The 24,251-nt window shown below is 54.0% G+C and overlaps 6 protein-coding genes across 6 annotated transcripts; 3 read left to right on the top strand and 3 right to left on the bottom strand.

The window, feature by feature from the left end:
* Window positions 1–496: 496 nt before the first annotated feature.
* M406DRAFT_343355 (uncharacterized protein) lies at window positions 497–5,050 on the bottom strand (the record flags this gene model as incomplete). The annotated part of the gene is made up of 3 exons (XM_040921861.1): window positions 497–4,435; window positions 4,533–4,596; window positions 5,016–5,050. 3 exons carry the CDS (start codon window positions 5,048–5,050, stop codon window positions 497–499), a joined length of 4,038 nt encoding a protein of 1,345 aa, XP_040771190.1.
* A 912-nt stretch (window positions 5,051–5,962) lies between these two features.
* On the top strand, window positions 5,963–6,869 carry M406DRAFT_334888 (uncharacterized protein; the record flags this gene model as incomplete). The annotated part of the gene is made up of 3 exons (XM_040920981.1): window positions 5,963–6,143; window positions 6,217–6,760; window positions 6,821–6,869. 3 exons carry the CDS (start codon window positions 5,963–5,965, stop codon window positions 6,867–6,869), a joined length of 774 nt encoding a protein of 257 aa, XP_040771191.1.
* Window positions 6,870–7,547: 678 nt separating this feature from the next.
* Window positions 7,548–13,277, bottom strand: M406DRAFT_85656 (uncharacterized protein; the record flags this gene model as incomplete). Its single annotated transcript, XM_040926065.1, has 6 exons — window positions 7,548–8,301; window positions 8,382–8,596; window positions 8,659–8,732; window positions 8,806–12,836; window positions 12,915–13,047; window positions 13,143–13,277. 6 exons carry the CDS (start codon window positions 13,275–13,277, stop codon window positions 8,144–8,146), a joined length of 4,746 nt encoding a protein of 1,581 aa, XP_040771192.1. The 3' UTR covers window positions 7,548–8,143.
* A 2,703-nt stretch (window positions 13,278–15,980) lies between these two features.
* On the bottom strand, window positions 15,981–17,471 carry M406DRAFT_269272 (uncharacterized protein; the record flags this gene model as incomplete). Its single annotated transcript, XM_040917996.1, has 2 exons — window positions 15,981–17,091; window positions 17,173–17,471. 2 exons carry the CDS (start codon window positions 17,469–17,471, stop codon window positions 15,981–15,983), a joined length of 1,410 nt encoding a protein of 469 aa, XP_040771193.1.
* Window positions 17,472–20,150: 2,679 nt separating this feature from the next.
* M406DRAFT_324727 (uncharacterized protein) lies at window positions 20,151–20,978 on the top strand (the record flags this gene model as incomplete). Its single annotated transcript, XM_040919909.1, has 3 exons — window positions 20,151–20,217; window positions 20,340–20,419; window positions 20,519–20,978. Coding segments are annotated over exons 1-3 (524 nt in total), but the record flags the coding sequence as incomplete, so codon positions are not given.
* A 1,890-nt stretch (window positions 20,979–22,868) lies between these two features.
* On the top strand, window positions 22,869–23,872 carry M406DRAFT_353807 (P-loop containing nucleoside triphosphate hydrolase protein; the record flags this gene model as incomplete). Its single annotated transcript, XM_040922789.1, has 3 exons — window positions 22,869–23,060; window positions 23,227–23,372; window positions 23,503–23,872. 3 exons carry the CDS (start codon window positions 22,869–22,871, stop codon window positions 23,693–23,695), a joined length of 531 nt encoding a protein of 176 aa, XP_040771195.1. The 3' UTR covers window positions 23,696–23,872.
* Window positions 23,873–24,251: the final 379 nt, after the last annotated feature.

Below are 24,251 nucleotides of genomic sequence, written 5' to 3' on the forward strand. Positions count from 1 at the left end.
ATTAGTGGTGGTTGAAAGAGTTGAGGTTAATGATTGAGCGCACCAGCGTTCGTGGCCAGAGTCATGCGGTCATAGTGCAGTCACGGGAGGGTCTAAGCCGTGAAACACATTCAGGGTGCAACTTCCCACCAGACCATGCCTCAAACTGGGGTAGCATAAAACATGGGATGAGGCTCAACCAATTTTGCAGCTTTGAACGATGATCAAAATAGAGACGAGGGTCTTCCACATACAACTTTTGGACAGTACTACAGTTTGATTTATTCGCAAGTGCTGGGGGGAGGGGGTAAAAAAAGGAGGAAAAATAAGAAGGGGTGGTATGCTCCATGCTTATCTTCCCTACGCTGTACCATGGCAGATATACATTTTTACACATAAATATATTGAGCATGCAGGACAGAATCTACTATGCATTTCCTCAGCTGTACGACAGTTCGTCCCATCATCATCAACCTCGGCACTCCCGACAAGTTCATGTGGCAGAGGCTCGACGAACCTACATCAGCCCCTGCATCTCCTCTCTGATGACCTTGTACTGTTTTCTCTGCTTCCTCTTCCCAGTCGCCGCCTGTCTGAGCTTACCAAACACCCTCGCCAGCTTCTGGAATACATGCTGTTCGCCCGTCCACGCGGCGACCAGATACACCAGGCCCAGCATGACAAGAAACAGCTTGAAATCCCAACTGATCTTGGTCAGCTGCATTCCCTTGGCCAGCCAGCGCGCGGGCCCCATCACCATGTACAGCGTGATCACCAGTGTCACACCAATCGTTACCAGAAACGGCCAGTTCTTCCGCACGCCGACACGGAACGGTGGGCCGGCATTTAGCACCACTCCAGACAAGATATACTCGAAGCAGCTGACCAGGAACAGCGCTGTGTTCTCCGAGTTCTTGATGTTCGATTTGTCATGGTTCACCTTGGGTGGGATGAACCATGGCTGCTTCCGGACCACCACAAACGACACGGCTTGAATTAGGATGCAGATGCACATCTGGCCGATGAGAGGCGTCAAGACCTTGCGGGAGACCAGGTCCGCGGTAGGTCTCTTGCGGCAGAGCTCGGGCAACGGCCCTGCCCAGGACATGAACACCGCGATGGGAAGAATCAGCGCGAGGTCGATGAAGAGGAACTGGAAGTCCCCAAGATTGGAGGCGGAGGCGTAGAGGAAGGACACAGAACAGAACTGAATCGCCGAGTAGAGACTCATGTACTTGAAACAGCTGAAGCTGGTGACCAGAGCTGCACGGCCTTCGCGGATGACGGCAGGTACGCAAGTGATATCGAAGACCCGGCTTGTGAACGGGGCTGCTACCGAGGCTTCAGCCTCGGAAAGCGAGATACCCACATCTGCCGCCTTCAGCGCGCCGCAGTCATTGGCGCCGTCGCCGCAGAAGCCAGCACAGTAGTCGATGCTCTGGAGCTTCTCGACGAGCTCATGCTTCTCGTCAGGTGACATACGTGCGTATATCTTGCCTGCGACGAGCATCCTATGCAGCACCTCAACGGGCGCGAAGTCAACCACCCAGCGAAAAACATCACCGCTGACGGCGATAGAGTAGTTGCGTAGGTTGGATATGTTGTAGGGGAGCGATGCGTCTCCGTCCACCGGTGCTGGTAGTGGCACCAGTGTCTTCTCGTCCAACTGGTAGGCAGGGTCATCAATGCTCTCCCACTGCAGCTTTGCTTCGGGATCCCTCGAATGTCCCTCTGCGAAGCGAGGCACGAAGCAGTGCGCAGTCTTGTTAATCATGTTGCACTCCCTGGCAACGCTGATGGCTGTGAGGATGTTGTCCCCCGTCACCATCACAGCGCCGATATTGGACTGCAGAAGCTCATCTAGCACCGCCGCCGTGCTCGGTTTCAACTTGTTCTCGAAGATGATGAAACCGACAAAGTCAAGTTCTGACTCGACGTCTGCTCGCGTCATCTTTTGCGCCTTGACCCAGGTCAGCTTCTTTATATGCTTTGTGGCACACCCGATCACGCGATAGCCCTTGTGGGTATAGTAAGCCAGCTGCTCGTCGTAGTCTGACGGGAAGCTTTCCGCTCGGCAGATGTCTCGCATGCACTCGGGCGCTCCCTTAACATAGATGTCGCCGCTCGGCTGGCCAAACGTACGAACGATGACACTCATCCTCCGGAGCTGGGAGACGAACTCAAACAACTTCAGCACGCCCAGCTCGAGGGGCACCAGTTCGCCAGCCCTGTTGGTGCTGGTCAGCTCATGGGCCATCTCTGGTGGCGGCCTGGCAATTGATGGCGAGAGGCCTAGATTCTCCTCATCGTCGTCACCACCGGAGCTCTGCTGGCCTTCTTCGTATGTCCAACGAGTAAAGTCAAACATCTTGACGTCCAACGGGTCTCCCACAAGCTCATCGTCGATAGATCGTAGGGAGTGGCATGTTGCCATTGTGTATAGAGCTGCTTTCTGCACATCGTAAGACGGAGCAGAGGTCTCGTGGGCGGCAGAATCTGCCTTGGGTACCATTGTTGCTGGATCGGTGAGGACGTCGTCGAATCGATTCGCAGCGCGATTCACTACCCTTACGCCCAGAATATCCAGGCCGTCCTCGGTGAGCGTCCCAGTCTTGTCAAAGCACATGATGTCCAGCTTGCCGCCCACATTGACTCTCTGCGGGCTGATGCAGAATATTTGCTTCGCCTTCAACCGGCTCAACGCGAAGTTGGTGCCGATTGTCAGTGTAGCAGGCAAGGCGGGTGGCACGACGATGGTGATCAAGTCCAGCGCCCGAACAATTATGAGGTGCCAGGCCAACCCCAAGCGTATGAAGTTGACAAATGATGCCGTAAAGCCCACTAGGGCCACACACCCCATCACTGCTATGTAGCGAAATGAGTCCCGGTAGAATTTGAACCCCGAAGGCTTGGGAAAGAGCATGGATCGGACCAGAGCTCCCTTGGTGGTGTCGAAGCCTGTCCTGACGACCATGGCCAGTGCCACTGCCTCCTCGTCCCGGTCGTCCTGTGGTTTCCTGGCGCGGATGATCTTGGTACCACAGAACAGGAAATGCCGCGCGATCTCCGGCATGACCTGCGATGCGGACAAGTTCATGTCTCGCAGGGTGTCGTCTGTGGCCGGGACTTTCGAAACAGGCACCGATTCTCCTGTCAGCATACTTTCGTTGACGATGCAGTCTCCGCTGAGCAAAATGCTGTCGCTCGGGAACTGGGACAGATTCGGATCGGTCACTTCGTAAATGTCGCCTGGCACCAGCTCCCCTGAGCTGATGTAGCTCCAGAACCCATCTCTCAGCACCCGCACGTCACATTCGAAGCGAGAGATCTCCCTGAGGCGTTTCATCGTTGAGCGGGTCTCGACGAGAGTGGCCGCGATGCTAACCACGGACATGACGAAGATGGCAACGGCATAGTAGTAATACGAGTCCATCGACCACAGCACCAGACTTGCGATCTGGAACACGTAGAAGGGGTGGAACACCTCGTCGACGAGGAGTCGGAAGACGGACTTTTGCTCGATGTCGATGAGGTTCGACCCAAACACCAGCTCGCGGTTGCTCTTCTCCTCACTGTCCACGCCCTCTTTGACGGCCAGCACGTCAGTCCACAGGGGATCCTTCCAACCGTGGCTCACTCTGAACTTGTCCCGGAGCGGGTCGTAGTAGAACCGCACATAACGGTAGTTGATTACCCTCAGCTCGTCCAAGATCGGATCGTCGTCATACTCCAAGGTATACGCGCTCGACGAAAGTTTCTTCCCGGAGCTCCCAAAAACAGTGGAGAGCGCCCGCCCGTAGGGCTTGGAATCAACGTCCAGTATGGCCATCTCATTCCACTGGTTCTCGATGACCACCCATGACGCCTCTCTGAGCGGTGCTTTCTTTCCAGTCAGCCAGACATGCCATCTTGGCAACCACCGGAACAGCAGCCAAGCCAGCCCAAAAGATGTTGCACACATGAACGTGTACGCCGCCAGCCCGACGTTGCTGGTCCGAAAGCCAGCGATGACAATCATCAGGTCCTCATTTGGCATGTACACCTTTTGTGAGAAGCGTCCGCCGCCATACGCACTCGTCTCCGTCATGTTGCTCTCCCGCCGTATCAGCCGCGAGTGGACTGAGTGGTGAGAGTGCGCCGAGGAGCGCCTGCGCGCGAAGGAGTCGTCATCCTGTGACGGCCTGTCGCTGGAACCCGGGCTCTCCTGTGGGAGAAGCACACCCGTGACCGCCTCCTCCTCGTCGTCTTCTTCGTCGCCTATGTCTACTGCAAAGGGAATCTCGTCCAGGTCTTCGATCGAAACAATTCCCTCCTCGGCCAGCAGCGCCTCTCTGTCTAGGTCGTCAGGGTCGTCTGGGTAGAAAGCGAAGCTGGTGGTGGAGTCTGCGCGGCTCCGGCGTCGGTGGAAGGCTGATATACTCGTGGGCAGGGACTCGGCGACAGGTCCAGAATAAAGCTGGTATCATGTGTTGTCAGTTAACCAAGTGATGCGCCCGGTTCTTGCGGAGGTTCGGGGTAGTTCTTGGAGGGGCACTGGAGGGGCACTTTCTTACCTCGTCCTGTGCCATCTCCACGTCCTCAAAGATGCTCGAGCTGCTCTGGTTCAGGCTGACCCTCCTGTACAGACCAGGCGAGGGCGCAGCACTGTGGTAGCCATCGGCGGCAGCATCTTGACGGCCCTCTACCCTGCCTCTGTTCCTGCTCATGCTCCTATTGCTTGTTCTTCTTCCTCCTCGACGCCTGCGATCCAGGTCGGCGCTTTCTGGGTCGTCCATGGCTGGCTGGCTGGCTGGCTGGCTGGTTGCCTCCTATGGCCTGGACGCAAGAGAGAGGGGCTTGAATCTTTGCATTTGTCCTGCTGCTGGAGCTGGAGTGGTGTGTCGTCTGACCACGAGCAGCGAGCAACGGCAGGAGACCTTGGATCACTTAAAACTTTCAGGTCTAAGATAAAGGATGGTCGCCCGCCCGTCATAGGCGATAGGGCGATCTACAGTGGGTACGCGCTAGAGAACCACGGTGTATTGCGTACTACGTACAGCGCATGATACAGGTCATCCAGAGTGTCAGTCATGCTAGGGTGCCCGGCTAGGCCTACTACAAACTGCAGTGAGTAGGTAAGTACTGTAGTACCAGATTCGTCACCTCCGACCAACCATAGTATCTTGTATTCCACCGGCACATACAATACTACTCAGAGAATTGTACCCGTGATGTTTTCAAGGGCATGAGAACCACAATGCCAACGTCTCACCGCAATCAGTTGGTATAAGGATTCATGCAGACGAAGGTCATCCCCTTTGTCTTTTACGGGATCCAATAGCCAAGTATGAAACATAAAGAAATGGATGTATGAAGGTTTAATAAACGTGGGAGGCCGGAGCTGAGCCTCAAAGCGTTGCATATTCCTACAGCCTGATGGTGAACCTGCAAGGCTCGCACATGGTCAGCCATGGAACGTCTTGCTGGAGAGTCTCCCTTGGAGAAGGAAGATGGCCCAGTCGAGATACACACCCTCTGCCAAAAGTGCAAGGTGAGATACATGGCTGACTGCATGTCACAAGGTAATGTATAACCAAAACCTTCGAGCTGCTCCTCCAATCGAAGGAGTGCATTTTGGAAAGCCTCGATGGGGGCCAAAGCCCATTTCTTCAGTGTTCTACAAGTATAGAGAAGCGCATATATAATGCAAGCCTGGTTCTCTCCGTGCCCCTTGTGCTCGCTGACCCACGAACGAATCCAGAGCATGAATGCACTTACCGTCCACGCAAGGCTGCCATGATGAAACCAAGCGCAGCCATCACGCCGCCGCTGCTGCTGGCGATCCCATACGGGATAGCCGCCACGACGATCATACACACGCCCACCCATCAATTCGAACAAGACTTCTTCCCAGACCCGCTGTGGAACAACGTGCTCCAGTCTGCGGTTGGTTCACGACAACTGCTCAGAGGCCTACCAGACGTACCGCAGAGGGTGGGTCAACATGACGGCCTCGGACGGCGATAACAACGTGCTGGTCCATCCTCTGATGCAGTGCGTGCTGAACGCCATGGGCGAGTACAACAATCTGGAGATGGCGGCCGCCTCGGTCGCCCTGGGCCTGCTGCCCACCATCCAGCAGAGCCTGGGCAGCACCACTGTTGGTGGCCGCAGGTACACCGTCTGTGGCAAACATGCGGTCGGGCGACTTCATCGCGACAGTGGCCAAGTTTGCTGGTCGCTTAACAACCGCGGCAGCAACAGGAGCAGCAGGAGGAGGCGTGTCTGTGGTTGCTGGAGCATCCGAGGTCAGGGTCGTCCTGAACCTCCGGCGGTCCTTGTGGCCTCTGGTCAGCCTGGTCGAGTACGCCATCATCTCCTGTGCAGTAGCCAACGTGGGCCATCTAGCGTACCAGCTCAGCGTGCACGCCGTGCTCGTCTGGTCGCCGACGTCTCTTATCCCGGTGCCCCTGTGGACATTTCTCGGGGTCGTCATACATATGGCCGGCATGCTGGCTATGGTTCTACTGATCAGGCAACAGCAGAAGCACTCAGCAAGAGGGGGTGGACGACACCATCCTGAAGCAAGGGCGACATCCTTCTACAAGACCTTCGGCGTGACAGAGTTCGTGCCATGCGCTATGCAGGAGATAGGGCCAATCACTGCGGCGCTGGGTCTGCTATTTTATCTGGTGACATGGCTTCTTGAACTGGGCACGACTGGGCATGTTTTGTTCGGCACTCTGATGCTTTCTAGTCTGCTGTTCTACAGCGTGGACGATGCTGCGGTCATCATCGCGCGGTATGTTGCCAGTACTATTGCATGTAGGATCATAATACGCTTTGAGCTGTCAGGAATGAGACAGGCTGTGAACAAGGAGAAGGACAGAGACCATGAAACGAACATTTGAAAGGCCATAGCAGTGCTTCAGAATGTCAAACGTCTGAGTATTATAGCACATGCCAGAGACCTTCCTTCAGCTGAAGTGAGGGTAGTGACATACACCTCACCCCCTGCCCCTTCCATTGTAGTTGGATGCTATTGTGTGCCGGGTATATACTTCTCATATAGTAATCAGTCACGACAGCTGCGAAATCTTGACCAGAACAACGACATGAGACTCCGATTGGAATCCTGGGAGACAACTGCACACATGGTCCCTCCGCCATGATGTCGCATATCTGACTCCGCATGTCCAAATGCAATCGAAAAAACGACAGTGAATTTAAGTATATGAGATGTTTGGTTCGAGAACCCTCCTTTGAGAAAACCTCTGCAGATGGCTTACCTGATCCCAACGTATCATGAGAACTTTCGCTGTGATTGTCTCAGAAATAAGGTGAAGAGGGCGTTCTTTCCCTCCTCAATTCTACTAAGGCTCGTAACTATCATGAGCGCGTGGGCAGCTCTGGTTAGTTGGTTGTGCTGCAAGCAGCAAATCATATGTAGCCATAGAACGGACAATTCAATACGCCCTCTTTCCTGCATGTAAGTGAACGTGCTGTTTATCTAGTATGGCATGCCCCTTCTAATACAAAGTCGCATCTCGTCTCGTCTTCCACCGCCTTTGCTCATGCTGAATGTAGTTGGGTAATTAATTACTTATCAACTGCCAGTCGAAATAACGCACGCTTAGTCAAACTCCCAAAAAGAAAATCCTCATATCCATATATCGTCTTTTTGAATTTTCCTTGCTTGCTCTCTTTCCTTTTCTCTTCCTATCTCTTTCCCTCCCCCCACACTATGCCATGCAAATAAAATCCAGAGAGGATCAAACGGATGTATGGACGTATGTATGAGCGTATGAATGACGAAACGGTGAATGGTCCACGCTCCCCGTCAAGTCAAACCAGCCCAGCCGCCCCCCCAACATCCACAACATACACACATACACGTACAAGACAGGCAATCATACATGGCTTCATTTACCCATTCCGCCCTCTACCAGCACCACCAGCAGCACCAGCAGTAGCATTATCAGTTTCAGTGACTCTCGCTCCGGAGATGCTGATACCTCATCACACCATCCCTCCGCCTCCCATTCGTCACATCGCGCAAGGGACTCCCCACAAGCCTGGTCATGTCGCTGCCGTCGGCAGTCTTTTTAAACGGCGACAGCAGAAACGACCGTGGGGACTGCTGAGGGAACGTGGAGGTGGACAGCCTCAACCCAGGTCGCGCACTCTATGCGCTGGCCTCGATGGGTTCGGGCATCTCGTCTACTTCCTCGAGGGCACCGTTTTCGTACCCGTCCTGGGAACCATACTCCAGTTTCTCCTGCTGAGCGATGGCCTGGGCCGAGACGATCTCCGCAAGACGCTTGAGGCGGGGAGTTTGTAGCCCTGTCAAGAAGAATGTCAGCTACGACTGTTTCACATCGCGAAGTGATTAGGGACGAGTATTGATTCGCAGCTTTGCTTACATGAAGGCGTGTAGGTCTCGAGCGCGGTAATCACTCGGGGCTCAGCGATCTCGTATGGGCCGCTGTCGTCCATATCGACAGCCTGCAGGAGCAAGACGTCGCTCTTCTCAGTGACTCGTGATGCCACAGCCTTCATGATCTCTCCGTTGATCGGCTGCTCGTAGTCGGCAACGAGGTATTGGTTCAGAAGCTTCTGAATTTGGTTGGGGGAGAGCCTATGCGTGCCTTTATTAGTACGTCTGAGGGAAGAGAGAAATTTCATAAAGGGATAACATACATCCAGCAGATATCCTGGATGATCTCGATATCGTTGAGGGTGGCCTTCTTGAGCTGCAAAAGTTTCGTAGCTTGCTGCACGGGGTTGTTAGCACTATTCTCACACACACACATAGTCGCAAGGTAGTCGCATTTGCCGACGACTTACCATCAAGTGTTCGAGCTGCAAGGTGCCCTCGGGCATATCGTGGCTCTTGCACCACTCCTCAATACGGGTGATGTTGTAGTTGATCTGCAGACCTCGCTTCCAGGACAGGAAGTTGCGGCGCATGAGCAGGTCATTGAAGGCCGTCACACCCACCAGGCGCAGCAGCTCGGTGATGGTCTGGGTGATGATCGAGTCCTCCAGGTAGTAGGCCTTCATGGCGCGGAAGACGTTGTTCAGCAGGCTGAGCAGGTTGTCCATGCTGTAGGCTGGCTGCGAGTTCGTCTGCAGGAGCTTGCCGAGGAATCTGTTATTCTCATTCGTGACGAAGCCAGGCAGCGACTGCGACTCGATAATGGCAGGGATGATCATCTTGTTGAGCTTCTTCTTGAGCACCTTCATCCACGTGTGGTAGATGTTAAACTCCAGGCTCTCGAGGTCGTGCTTGACAATCTCCAGCAGCCGATCGTACTCGTAGTTGTCGGTCTTCTGTGCCTCGTACCAGTCCTCAGCGAGGAATACGAAAGAAAGCATCTCGTGTACGTTAGAGAGCCAGAAGGCACCTGGGTTGATAGCCTCTTCGCCGTCGTGCGCCATGACCTCCTGCTGGATGGACTGCATGACGTTGGCGAGGAAGCGCTCTGACTCCTTGACGAAGCCGTTGTTCCACATCTCGGATGTGACAAGGTTGATGAGGTAGGAGGGGAAGAGAACCTCCTTGTCGGAGGGCGGCGGGTTCGTGTTGGGAGAAGGAATCTTCAGGTTGCGGATCAGGCCCATGGTGACCTCCTCGTTCAGGCCCTCTTCGTCTGCCAGCAGGGCCTCGAGCTCCATCTCGATGCTATCAATGCCCTGCAGGGTAGAGCCGGACATGACGGCCTGGCGACCAGTGACAGCCATCGAGACAGGACGAGGGTTGTAGGCACCGCTGAAGCGGTCGACCTCCCGGATCTCGGCTCCAGCGCTGCGCCTCTTTGAAGGCTTCTTGGATGAGACAAGGTTGATAAGGCCGTTGGCCACTGGCTGGATACCGTTGCCGTTGATCTCGCCGTTGATGGGTGCCTGGCGCCTGGCCAGCTCGAGGGCGTCCTGGAGCTCGACCAACTGCTGGCGCAGGTTGTTTTTCTCGTTCTCGTGACGGGTAGACTCTGTCTTCAGGACCTCGAGCTCGGTGCTCGAAGCCCGCAGGGTTTCCCGCAGCTGCTTCTCCTCGTCCTGCATCCGCTTGACGTTGGCGGCGGACTCCTCGAAGCGTGCCTGCAGGTCCTTCATCTCCTCCTCGAGGACCTGAAGGCGTGCCGCCGAGATACCAGCCTGGTTGGCCTCGGCCTGGAGATCCTTGGTCCTGGCCTCCAGTGCGTTGTGCCGGGCCTGCCATGACTTGATCTGACCCTGGTAGTTCTCGACCTGGCTCTTGAGCTCCTTGTTCTGGGTCTTCATAGTACCGAGAGACTGGGTAAGCTCGACGACCTTGTTCTCGAGCTTGTACGAGATCTGCTTGAGATCGCGAGCCTCGGTACGCAGCGTCTTGTACTCCTTGCGTGCCACCCGACCGCGCCACAAGGACTGGATGAGGATGACCTTCCTGCGATATTGTCTCCAGGACCGGAGAGATCTTCTCGAGCGCCACACGCGCTGGATGAGCACTACCGCATTGCCAACACGCGTCTCCATGATCTCCTTTCTGCGCAGGTAACCCTTGATGGCGGCCTGCGCAAGGACGAGGTCGGCCCGGATGCGGAGGAACTTCTTCCTCTCCTTTTGGCCACGCCACACACGCTGGATGGTGGTGGCGGCCTTGGTGGTCCGCAGCTCCTGAGCTTGCCTCCTAGCTGCATAAGCTCTGGCAGCGGCCTGGACGCGAACAATGGCCTCGCGGGCGTCGAGATACCTGCGCCGATAGTATTTGGCCCTCAGGTTCTTCTGGATCATGATCGCACAGTCGTTGAGTCTGGTTGTGCGGAGGTTCTCAAGGAAGGCGAGCATGCCAGCGCGGAAGAAGATCTTGGTCAGACCGAGCTGGTACTTGTCTTGGCCTCCTCCCGTGCTCTCGCCGAGAGCCTTGGCCAAGATGGCACTGGCCATCTGTCGGATCTCCGACGTCCACTGCTTGGACGGTACCAGCATGTAGTACCGCAGTGCAAACTCCTCGTATGTCCACCTCGTAGGATAACCAGCACAGCTGATCCTGACAGTCTCCAAGACACCACAAGCTCGAAGCTGGCTCAGAACCATGGGGCCCTCAAACTTCCACGCCTCCTTGGCCTCGTTAGGCTTGATACACCTGATGTAGTGCACATCTGTGTTGTTGATGGTGCTCATCAGCTCGATCAGCGAAGACCGGAAGATGCCACCGAGGGTAGGCTTGCGATTAACAGCCACGCCAATCTTCCGACCTGCAGCAGGCTTGACAGAGCTCGAAGTCGCTGACGCAACATCCTTCTCGCGGACTGACGCGGCAGCATCAAGCACCGATACCAAGAAGCTGTTCTTGCTTGCTCTGAGGACGGCCATATGCTCATCCGGTACAGTGTCACGGTTCTTTTCTATGAAACCTTCCGACTCGTACGTCACGTCGACAGCATAATGGCACACGGTAAAGGCGGACTTGCCAAAGCGAGGCTTCTTGAAGAATTTGCTCTTGTCGCCCGTGGCAAAGTTGCTGTGCAGCTTCGTGACGAATTGATCGTCCGAGCCCATGGGGAGCCTGGACTCCTCGTCAAGCAGCGTCAGGATACCCATCTTGCCCTCGATGAGGTCAATGCAGGGTTGGTTGTCTGAGAAGTCGATGAAAGTCCAGTCGATCTTTTCCCGGAGGTACTCCTCCTGCTCCAGCTTGAACACGTGCTGGTTGAACTCTTGCTGCAGCTTCTCATTGGCGTAGTTGATACAGAACTGCTCGAACGAGTTCTTGGCGAAATGTTCAAAACCGTAAATATCGAGCACACCGATAAAAGACTTGACCTGGCTCAGCACCTCGTCGGTAGCGAGACTGCGGTTGATGATCTCGACCAGCCAGTCGAACAAGCTAGAGTAGATATATTTGGCGACGGAATCCCGGACGACAATAGCCTGGGCCTGGGAAAGGTTGGAAATAATCTTCTCACCCCTAGTGATCAGTTGCTTCTTGACAATCCACTTGGCAAATTCGGTCGCGTCGATTCCGAGGATGGCGCAAGCCCTCTCCAGAGAGGGTTCAGAAGGAGCCAGCACACTGTCGTTGCGCGAGGCACCGATCTTGACGTTGCCTAGATGCAAAAGACCAGCCAGCATCTTCAGGATCTCGGTCTGGGTCGCGTCGTTCACGCCGACCGTCGTCAGGGAATCCATGGTCGCCTTGAACTCGGCCTTGTCGTCGACGCCGTCAATGGTCGGCGCATTGCCCTGGTTGAGGTACTCGAATTGCTCCACCGGCAGAAGGCCAAGCTCGGACTTCTGTGCCTCGGGCATGCCCGCAAGCATCTGGTAGAAAATGTGGTAATTCCGCTCCTTCAGGGGTTGGAAGACCAATCTTGACCGCTCCAGCAGGTATGTCCTGATCTTTGCGCCAATGATGTTGGTCTCCGTGTCGAACATGATCTCGATATACTTTCCAAACCGGGACGAGTTGTCGTTTCGGGTCGTCTTGGCGTTACCGAATGCCTCCATGATAGGGTTGGTGGCCAGGATCTGCTCTTCTGTCTCGCTCATGGCCTCGGCGCCCTTCTTGGACTTGGCGCCGGGGTTGTCTGGTGATTCACGGGTTGCGAAATACCTCATGATGTACTTAGCACTGACGGTCTTTCCCGCACCGGATTCTCCAGACACCACAATGGTCTGGTTCTTGCTGTCCCGGATCATGTCTGCAAAGGCCTCCTCGGCAATCGCGAAGAGATGCGGTGCCTGTGTTGCCCTTTGTTTCCCAGCGTATACCTGGACCATGCCGGGGACATAGAGAGAGTCGACACGGGCGAAGGGGTTGGTAGCTATTAGCACGATGCCGGAGTATGTGTAGATCTCTTTCTGGACGTAGCGAAGCCGGATAGCTTGGAGGACTGGAGGGAGAGATTATGGGTTAGAATGATCAGGTCTGCTGCCATCAAGGGGGATGGTTTTGGTAGATGGATGCGTACCTGCCGGCTCGTTCAGATGAGAGAGGTTGGTCAAGTCATCGCTGGCCTCGAGCATGGTCGGATTCATCAAAGGAGGCAGCGATTCGTCATTACCGCTTTCGAGGGCCGCCAGCGTGAGCTTCACCTCTTTAACCTGCTCAGGGTGTCAGAAAAGGTCATTGCCAGCCTGTGGACGCCGCCTGCGTGCTCTTCCCTGCTGGGAGGGGGGGGGGGGTTGTAGATCCGTACCTCGCCATTTTCCAGCTGAAAGGTCAAAACCACCTTGTCGCCATCGACCTGTTTCTTTGTGACCTCGGAAGCAACCCAGCCCTCCGTGGCATCGGGCTGCCACGCTCTTGTGCCAACATCGTAATTCGAGGACATGTTCCACGATCTGAAAGAAGCCCTCGTCGGCTAAGGGGAACGAAGAAGGGGCGTGGTCTGTCGTTGATCGATTGGGAATATGTAGGGCCGGAAATTCGGCGGAGGAGGAAGGAGGGCAGTCTGTGAGAAGACACTACCGGTAGCAAGGTTGGCGGATGGCGTTGAGAAAAAGAGACATTCGTGATGGAAATTACCAAAAGTCTTTTGAAAGGAGATTTATGTTCAGAGGGTATCAAGGATTAGGCAAGAACCAAAAATACAGTCAACACACCACCCGTTGCGTGGTCTCTGGACCGAGAAACCAGCTTTGGGGTAGGGGATGATGGACGGAAGGTGGTGAGTTGGATCTTTGGACCCGTGCCAGCCTCCGTTTGTGTAGGTGTGTGACAAAGGAAGAGTCGACACGTGAAGTTGAAGAACAACAGGTCACTCGTTGTGGTTGAGGCAGAAGGAAGAAAAGAGGTTATGCAATGCCGTGTGCCGTGTCGTGTCGTTGTCGTGTCGTCGGTCGAGGGACGAGACGGGACGGGAAACGCTGCGGTGTGCTTGCTAGGTTAAGGTTGGGGTGTGTGCAGATAGGTGCATCAAAGCTGCGACAGGATAGTCTCCGAGCGCTAGCCTAAGACCAGGGACAAAAAAAAAAAAGTTGCTGTGCTGTCCCAGGGCCCAGGAAGGTGGTGAGGTGAGGTGAGTTGTGTTGAGGGTGTGTGCCACGCCTCGCTTCGTCTCGCTTCCCACGTTCATGCGGGCGGTCTGCAGCGTCCCTCAGCTTCTGGGGATGGATCTGTAGGCTGATAGGGGGTGGATCGTGCAGTGCGTGCTCACTGACCGCTCCACGCTTTGCCCGCTAGAGTGGGGCGTGGAGCCCCCTGCTTGGCTTTCACTTGTCCAATGCGACCCGTGGAACCCCCAGTGCCGTCAGGTTTAGTATGGAGCTTGGGCCAGCGAGGTGACTTGTTCAAGCCCCTCCCCCCATCGACACAGCTTGTCCAGTTAAGACCCTTTTCTTTTCTCTTCTGTTTTTCTGTGAAGGGGTCTCGCGTAGTTGGTAGCGAGATCGGATGAGCGACAATTGGCTTGGGTTTGAACAGGAATGGGACTTTTGATATGTCTCAGTTAAAATCAATCAACTTTTTCCCTTTAACGTTTGCTCGCGTTGCAGCAAAAGCAGGTCTGCCACATGGATGTAGGCTCGAGCTAAAACAATCTATAGTATATGCAGGGGCCGGGTAGCTCAACGCCTGATTTCAACCGCGCTAAGACACCCAAATATGGCCCCTAATGGGTGGTCCAGCAGCTACCATAGTACTGATGGTGCTGGCCTTGACGGCGGTGGTGGCTGAACAACTAACGGGACCAACGGCTACGAGGCCTCATCAGTCAGCCGTACTTAAAAAAAGGTATCTCATCGTTTCTGACATGAGTTCCTTATAACTCCATCGAAGTGCGCCATCTGTCGAGGAAGCCAGGGATCTATTACATTCCTACACAAGCTCCCGCTTCCCTCTTAACATTCACAACCTGGAGGCAACTGGCCTGATCATCCTTTGTCGAGGATGAGGTGCTACACAAGTACTTACTAAAAAGTACTCAACTCTTTTCGAGGCCCCTGACGATCTGTTCTCCCATGGAGTAGGGCTAGACCCCTTCCTCGTCCGCCGATCAAGTTCCCTAGGTTGGTGCCACGGAAAATCAAGACAACGAGAACAATCTTGTTCATCTACACACGGTCTCCTCAGAACTTCCATGTCTATTACTTCTTAACATTGGCATGGTCACCACGTCCCTGCAAGAGAATTCTCTCAATGCGCCTAGGTCTTGCATGAACACCCTCAATCTCCGAATGACGTGAGGCGCACACACCCTCAAGACATGACCGTTGCAAATGCCGTTCATCAAAGATCCACACGGGCCGGCCGGGTTCCTTTCATGTACACCACCAACTCGGGTGGCCTGTCTGTCTGCCTTTCCGTTTCTCTTGCACTACGTGGCGTTATTGTTGTTCTTGTTGTCGTCGAGACAGTCACATATTTTAATAGATATGCTGGGATGAAAGGCTCTGTGGTATAATGTGCCTAAGCGTCCTGAGGCGTGAGATCCGCGCTACGATTACCGGGGCGTAAGGGCTTAGGCTACCCGTCCACCTCCTTTGCACGTTGCAGTGCTAAACACATGGTGAGCCAGGGGAGGCGACCCGCGGGTCTGAGCCCCCACAGAACCATGGTCTCTCTAGAGGTTTTCCTACTGCCCCTTGACTCAAGAAAAGAGACATGATGGTACTCTGGACAACACCTCGAGATCTTTCGAGTTCATAACCTATCCTGTGTGACCACCCCTGTGATGTACGATAAGCGAGTGCCTGTGAGGAGAGAGAAGTCACATATCCAAGAAGAGAAAGAGGAACTGCATTTTGAGACTTTCTTCTCCTTCATATTCTTCGTTTTGTCCTTGTGAATCTGTAAAGACTCGTCTGAAGTGAGAGTGCCCAGTTTTGCTGTTGAAATGCATGCGCTTTCTTCTCCCAAAAAGCTTCCTCCTTTTTTAATCACTTCTCTGTTTGTTTTGCCCTCCAAACCTGCGCCCTTGAGATGGATGGATGGATACCTTCCCTTGATTGTTGAATTCCTGTATTGTTTGACCACCACGAAAGGTCCGTTCTCTCGACCTAACGACCCCTCTGTTTCTCCTCCTTCATATTCACCCTTAAAACAAAATACGGGTCATAATCCTGGAGCTTAGGGAGTTGAGCTCATCCGAGATGCTCTTCAGGTCGCTGATGTGTACGCCGCTGATATCTGCAATCATGTACGCGATGTCGCCCTTGCTGTCACTGGTCTGCTTGTCGATGTTGTGGCCCATCAGGATGCGGTAGATGTCCTTGAGGGCACCGGGCACGTTCTTGTGGATGTAGATGACACGCGCGCTGTTTTGCTCCTCGCGTCCCAGGCTGCGCAGAGTCACCTCGGGCAGGTTGACGCTGCCAACAGTCAGGCCCTGGTTGATGTACCGGACCAGCGCCTCAGAGACCTCGATGCCGATGGCCCGCTGCGCCTCCTCCGTGCTGCCGCCAATGTGTGGCGTCAGGATTAGGTTCTTGAGCCCGCGCAGGTCCTCGGCCCACGCGTTGAGGTCGTTGGTGAAGTAGTCACCGTTGGCGGCCGGCTCGTGCGGGTAGACATCGAGGGCGGCGCCGGCGATCTTGCCGCTGCGCATGGCGTTGACGAGGGCGGGAATGTCGACGACGGTGCCGCGGCTGGCGTTGAGCAGGTAGGCGCCGTCCTTCATGCGGTTGAGCTGGGGCGCCGAAATCATGTTCTTGGTCTCTGGCGTGGCCGGCACGTGGCAGGTGACAAAGTCGGCCTCCTCGAGCAGGTCGTCGAGCGTAGCGACCTGGCGCGCCGTGCCCAGCGCCATGAGGGTCACAACGTCGTAGTAGATGACGTCCATGCCCATGGCCTCGGCAAGCACTGACAGCTGCGAGCCGATATGGCCGTAGCCGATGATGCCGAGCGTCTTGCCGCGGATCTCCCAGCACCTGGCGCTGACCTTGTTCCAGGTGCCGTGGTGCAGCTCCATGGAGCGGTCGCCCAGCTGCCGGGCCAGCACGATGATCTCGGCGATGATGAGCTCGGCGACGCTGCGCGAGTTCGCAAAGGGCGAGTTGAACACCGCGATGCCCTTCTTGGCCGCGTATTCGAGGTCCACCTGGTTCGTGCCAATGCAGAAGCAGCCAATGACGAGCAGGTTCTTGGCTTGGGCCAGCACCTTTTCTGTCAGCTTGGTCTTTGACCGGATGCCGATGACATGCACATCACTTTGAATGGCCGAACCCTTGGTCAGCTCCCATGGTCTCTAATCATATGGGGTGGTGGTGGTCTCCTCATCATCTACTCACCGGATCTTCTCGATGAGCTCATCCTCGGGAAGAGACGTCTTCAGGGACTCGACCTGGTAGCCCTGCTCCTTGAGGATGTCCCTGCCGCTCTGGTTGACATTTTCCAAAAGCAGGATCTTGATATCCGTGGTCTCAAAAGGCTTGAGCTGCTTTGCTGTCTCCTCCTGCGCTATGGCTGAGCCCAGGCTGTGCGACAGGCTGTGGAATGTGGCGGTTGGAGAGACGCTGAGGCCAGTGGGTACCCTCGCAGGTCTCTGCGCTGCGTCCCTGATGGGCATCCCTGTTGTTGTTGGAGACATGATGATGATGACTGTGTGGAAGAGATTGTGTGTGAGTGTACGAAGAGGCTATGATGCTGAAGTTGTTTTTCTCGGTCGAGCAGCAAGTGACTCTATGATATGAGATTCACAGCAGCGTGTTCGGAGAATTTCCGTTTTCAGTGTACAGCGAAACGACGCTGAAAGATGATGGGGTCTGGACTTTTGTGGTGCAGCATGCAGCAAACAACAACCACAATTGTATTTAACAGCTGGCCAACACAAGTTGCAGTATGCTGTTGTTTCCTGTTGAGCGGAAGATATTGTATGCAGTCAGAATTCCATGACAACATTTATTCTGAGAGCTTCCATGGCAAGTTTTCGGGAAGCAGTACTGTCATCAGCCCCTGCCTTGTGGGGCCAAACTGTGACTAATAATTGGTTTGGCGTTTCTTCTTGGCTCTGGAGCGTCCAATGCAGTGGGCGGACGACTACATCCTAGTGGCATCATGCGCCTTACAAAAAGTCGTACAGGGTCAGGAGGTTAGGGACAAATTTGCCAAAACCTGGTGAAAATTCTGGCGACGATTTCGGAGTTTGGTAATTAGTATGGTAATTCACTATCATAACACAAACGACACAACACCCCTCCTTCCACACAATTCTCTACACCTCTGCAACAACATTGCTATACTCTAGGGAGGAAGTCAGTCTGCTCTAGATTGATTCGAGACCTCTCGGTTTCTTCGGACCACACGAGTCTCTTCCTTGAAGGACAGCATCAGGGAGGGCCATGTTCTCTGGACGTTTGACATTGGGCAGACAGGAAGAGCATTACTCAACAGTCAGCCCATGGAAAAAGGCTGGTTGCATGATGTGTGGGTTAAACCAGCTCTGAAGTTGCGACTGAAATGGAGGTGGAGAGGCTCATAGCTCTCTTCCGAATTATCTTCCGAGACCTGAGAAAATTGTTGTCACAAGAAAAGCGTGCCTTCCCTCTGGGCTTTCTTTTCCTCTCGTTATTCCTGGGTGGCGCTGGGTCAAAAGCATGCTCACGCTTTCGCAGTCTCACATGTATCCCATGGTTGAGCCCTAGCCTCCTAGCAGGATCTTTTGTGTCTCTCTGCCAGGTTCAAGCGCCTGTAGAGCCAAGATGAGGTCAGAGCAATAATATGAAATGCCGACCAGGAGGGCCAGCGACACCTTGCAACCAGTCAGGTAAGACACCCCGCTGTGGCACAGCTTTTTCTCGTGTGACGACCTGCTTTGTGGCAAGTGTGGATAAGATTGCTGCGAGATGCCATGGCATTCTTTGTCAATTCTGTTACTGCAACGTGCCGATCTACAACCAGGTAGCTAACGGAGACCTGCTGTGTGTAGCCATCGGAACCGGAAAGTCGTGCAAGGCCTATACTAGGCAACTTTGCCAACAACAGCGACAGTCCCATTAGGGTGTGAAGAAGACATGACGACCTACCTGAGGAGGGACTAGGCTGGGCAGCAGTGCTTGAAAGTGCAGGTTTCAGAGGCACCTGTGGGGACTGTCCTCAGCATCCCACCGTGTTGTAAGACTACAGAGGACGAAGAGTCCCTGGTAGGTGAATTGGATCCTACGTAAGTATACACTACGTAAATAAAGTAGCAGTGAAGCAAGCCTGCGGGACCTCCGCCACACAGTCGGACGGAAACATGTACCGACGACTCGTCTCATGCCAGCGAACCCGCTCGGTCGTGATGAGCCGTCCAGGTACAACACAAGGAACGCGTGCAAGGCGCTATAGTCAACAGGGGAGGTCGATGATTCGCGGGTCACTTAGTCGATGTGCTGCTGCAGCAGCAGGAGGGATACTCTTGAGATCAGCCAGTCAAGGTCAAGAGTGAAGACCTCCTTTGTTTTCCCTATTTCTTGATTTTCATTTTTCTCTCGGTAAATGCGGCTCGGCCATGGGACACGTAGAAAACATATGTGCCTAGTCACGCCCTGCAGTCGTCACAGTGCCAAAGAAACAAGTCTAGGCTCTAGATGGCATCGGCCACAATAGCAAGAGAAGAAGTTCAATGAGAGAAAGAGAAATAATATAAAATATGAAAAGGGTATCAAGCATAGGAGATAATGATGAGGACTCCTCCATTTGCGATGCAACGAGCGGTTGTGGAGATGGAGCTGGGCTTCCGTCAGGTCCGCAGGCAGGCAAAAAAAAAAAATTAAAAAAATTACTGCCAGCCTGCCAGTCTGCCAGTCAAGTCAGTCGGCAAAGTGATAGGTAGCAGAACCTTGCCGGTGCGGTCATGGCCTTTGATCCCAACAAAAGATTCGCCCCCCCGCCAAAAGCTGCGAGTGGGTGGTGCTGCGCTGGAGGGAAGGGGGGGGGGGGTACTTAGGTACATCCACTAGTACACTGCACTGTAGAGAACGGTTCCGTTGACGACCTTGAGCCGTTACCAGCCAACCAGCCAGTCAGTGGCCAGCATTGCTGCCAGTGTTGTGCCGCCAGTGAGGGCGATTGCGAAGCAAACGGGACTGGACCAAAGTGAGTAGACCCCACCCGCGCCTTCTCCAAAATTTCGAAGCGTCCCGCCCGCTACCCAATCCCCTCTCTAGAAAACCATTCATCCACAACAGCTCTTTCCAACACCGCCTTTCCCTTTCTCCCCAGGCCAAACCACATCCCACATTTATTTCCTTCCCTTCAACGCAAGCCTCTCATCAGCCAAACTATCAACCATCAAGATCACACATCATGGCTGAACCCATCCGAAACAAGCGCCCGGACTTGGCCGTGGCACCGTAAGTGACTAACACCCTGGTTTGCCCTGGACGACGCCTGCAACGCAAAAAAACATCACCCTTCTCCCCGCGATAAGGGAGGGGGCAAACATCAAGTATTTGTGCTGATGATGACATCCCAGGACCCCCCAAAACACTCCAGCCAACAATGCACCCATTTCATCGCATGCCCAGCAGCCGGGTGTTGATAGCATCAAGGAAGGTTCGTATTAGCCACTCCCTACCCCGCGCGTGTCCGTCATACTTGTTGGGAAACCCCTTTGCAATCTACGGAGAGGCTGATCGCATTCCACCACCACAGAGGACCTGGACCGTGCCGCGGCTGCCTCCATCTTTGCACAGAACCCCAAGCTCGTCCAGATGATCCAGGGCCGTCTCGGCTCCCTTGTCGGCCGCTCCTCCGGTTACATCGAGTCCCTCCCCACACAGGTCAAGAAGCGCGTCGCCGGTCTCAAGGGCATCCAGAAGGAGCACACCAAGCTCGAGGCTGAGTTCCAGGAGGAGGTCCTGCAGCTCGAGAAGAAATACTTCGCCAAGTTCACTCCTCTGTACGAGAAGCGTGCCGAGATTGTCAACGGCAAGGCCGAGCCTACCGAGCAGGAGATCGCCGCCGGCGAGGAGGAGGACGAGGAGGACGAGGAAGATGACAAGGACACCAAGCCCGACGCTGCTGAGAAGGAGAAGGCTCCCGAGTCTAACGAGAATGTCAACGGCATTCCAGAGTTCTGGCTGTCTGCCATGAAGAACCAGATCTCCCTCGCTGAGATGATCACCGACCGTGACGAGGGCGCTCTGAAGCACCTCGTCGACATTCGCATGGAGTATCTGGAAAGGCCTGGCTTCCGTCTCATCTTCGAGTTCGACGAGAACGAGTACTTCACCAACAAGACCGTCACCAAGACCTATTACTATCAGAACGAGTCCGGCTACGGCGGTGATTTCATTTACGACCACGCCGACGGTGACAAGATTAACTGGAAGGAAGGCAAGGACCTGACGGTTCGCATCGAGCAGAAGAAGCAACGCAACAAGAGTAGGTCTTTCCTCCCAGTGATGCCTGTACCTTCAATTTGTACCTCCAGCAGTGATGCGACCAATGCTGACCCCCAAGCCAGACACGAAACAAACTCGCATCGTCAAGAAGACGGTTCCCACCGAGTCTTTCTTCAACTTCTTCTCCCCACCTAAGGCGCCTACTGAGGACGACGACGATGCCGCTTCTGACATTGAGGAGCGACTCGAGCTTGACTACCAGCTGGGCGAGGATATCAAGGAGAAGCTGATTCCCCGGGCCATCGACTGGTTCACCGGAGAGGCCCTTGCTTTCGAGGAGCTGGATGAGGAGGAGTTCGATGAGGAGGACTTCGACGAGGATGATGATGAGGACGACCTGAGTGATGACCGGGATGAGGACGAGGAGTCTGACGAGGACGACGTAAGATATGGCCCAACCAACCCTTGACTACACCGTTGCCACGCACATACTAACGTCTGAATTCAGGATGATGGTTCGAAGCCGAAGCAGGAGGCTGCGGAATGCAAGCAGAGCTAAATTCCCAGGCACATGCTTGAGATCTTGGATCTTGCATCATCTTTCACTTTGGAGTTTAGCTGCTCGGCACTTCTCCGCCTGTGGGGGGGGCAAACGTCATCTGCGTGGCTTCCACCTCACGTCCACGTCCTCGGGGTTTCTGTTTGATCATTACAGAGTTGACCTATAGATCATCATAATGCGCGGATCAGGCTCTTGAGAGATTCGCAGTTCGCGTGTGGTTTATTCCAGCAGCGAAGGGGAAGGAAGGAAGAGGGGGAGGTTCTTTTTTCTAGTCTCGCGCTCCGCGTGTGTTTTAGGACAGGTTATGATCATGGGACCGTCCGCCAATGGTTTTTTTTTCGGACCTAGCCCACACTATCGACAGTCATAGGTTGATCTTATATCACCTACCCACACACCCTACTCTTTACATATCTGGCCGCACCGTGGGCAGACAAGTGTCTGCAGGGTAAAAAAAAAGGCACACTATTCATCAGAAATGAAATGAAGAATCCTGAGGCGTTAGCAATAATACGTTGCCACTTACAGGCAGTCGAGTATCCCTGCCTACGGAGCATACAATCTATCTTGTTTGACATGGCATTTCCCAGATACTACTGCTGTGACCATCGCGAAGTCCAAGATCTCCCTGGATTTGTTGAACTTGGCAAACACCACCTGTAGCAGTAGGAGAGCGGGAGACATAACCCTTACCCTAACCCTTGCTGAGATGGAAAAATTTCGTGTTTAAACCTAGCACGGGAGTAAGAAAGTATGTATATAAAAAGAGGCATAGCAAAACCGTGAATCTCCCTTGATACTCACCCAGCAAACAACTGCCGTGTCGAGATCCGCGTCCTGTCATCACTTATCTTCACACACACAGACCCACACACCGTATAAGCAGGTCAAGAATCCTGTCTTCCTGATTTCAGACATCACTATCTATCAATTCAAAACTAACACGTTCTGAGTCAATCAAACTTGTGTGGTCAACTCATCCTCATCCTCATCCTCACCATTGATTCCCATCTTCCGCCCGCCCGCGAGCCAAAAAGAAAGAAAAAGGGAAGAGAAAAATCTAAAAAAAAATAAAAAATTACCAAGCACCACCATCATGTCGTCAAGGTCCCTCCCGAACATAATAATCACTGGCACGCCCGGCACCGGCAAGACGACGCACTGCGAGGTGCTGGCGGAGAAGTGTCCTGAGCTGAAGCATCTGAGCGTGAACCAGGTGGTCAAGGAAAGGGAGTGTCATGAGGGCTGGGACGAGGAGTATCAGAGCTGGCTGGTGGATGAGGACAAGGTTAGTCTCATTGTACAGGGCTGATTCTTCCCCTGTCTTCCACACCTTTTCGTCTAGAGTGCATGGGCACGGAGACCCTTGGGCTTCTCGTCTCCGATCCTTGTGGGCCTAGGAAGGGCCCCCTTCTGCAGTCGGAGCTGAAGGGCTGACTTTCCAACGTGCATAGTTACTGGACGCCATTGAGGACGAGTGCAAGGCGGGGGGTCGCATCATCGACTGGCACGCGTGCGACCTGTTCCCCAAGAGCTGGATCGACCTTGTGGTGGTGTTAAGGGTAGACTCTGCAGCCCATTACGACCGGCTTGCGGCGAGGTACATCCCCTTCCACCAATTTTCTAAACTCTCGCCTTGCTCCTCCTTCTTCCCTCTCCCGCTATTTCCTGCCTTTTATCGTTCAAGGGCTTGTAATCGTATCCTTCTGCTGACGTTCCGGGACGTGCAGAAACTACCCCGAGGTCAAATTGCAGGAGAACATTGATTCCGAGATCATGGAGGTGCTTCTTCAGGAGGCGCGGGACTCGTATGACGAGGAAATTGTCGTCGAGCTCAAGAGCAACACGAACGAGGAGCTGGAGGAGAACGTCGAGAGGATTCAGACGTGGTTGAAGCAGTGGAAGGAGGACAATAACGCCTGAGCGAGAGGCTATATATGTATTCCCCGTCTTCGAGGGGTTAAGGAGTCTATCTCGCAGGATGCTTCACCTGAGAGATGGGAGGGAGGAAATTTGGGAAACCAGTATGAGTTACCCGCAGAGACGGGATAGGACGGCGTTTTGAAACCAAAAATAAAACTGAGATATGATACCCCTGAGCATTCGACAGTTATTTTTCCTCAAAAGTCGAAGTGGAAGCATATTTAAGGACGAGGAATACGTGTTTGATATGGATGCCTCTTTGTGAGTTTTGTCCAGGATATGCAATTAAGCATTCCATCGGTACCTTCAAACCCTGAGAAACCCTGATGCTGAAAAGGGTTCCACCCCGTAAAACATCGATATATCAAACCTCCCCAGGTCCAGCAAAGTAAGACTCACCAACCAGCCTTTATTTTATTTAAACGTATTTAAACGAACTGATTCCCACTCTCTACGTCTTCCTCCTTGCCTCCTTCCTACCCCCTCTGCATCCCGCTTCCTACCTTCCCAATTTTCTTTTTTTATCTCAGATACCTACAGCCCCCATTGAACTCAC

This window comes from Cryphonectria parasitica, assembly GCF_011745365.1.
Source record: "Cryphonectria parasitica EP155 unplaced genomic scaffold M406scaffold_10, whole genome shotgun sequence".
Classification (NCBI taxonomy): domain Eukaryota; kingdom Fungi; phylum Ascomycota; class Sordariomycetes; order Diaporthales; family Cryphonectriaceae; genus Cryphonectria; species Cryphonectria parasitica.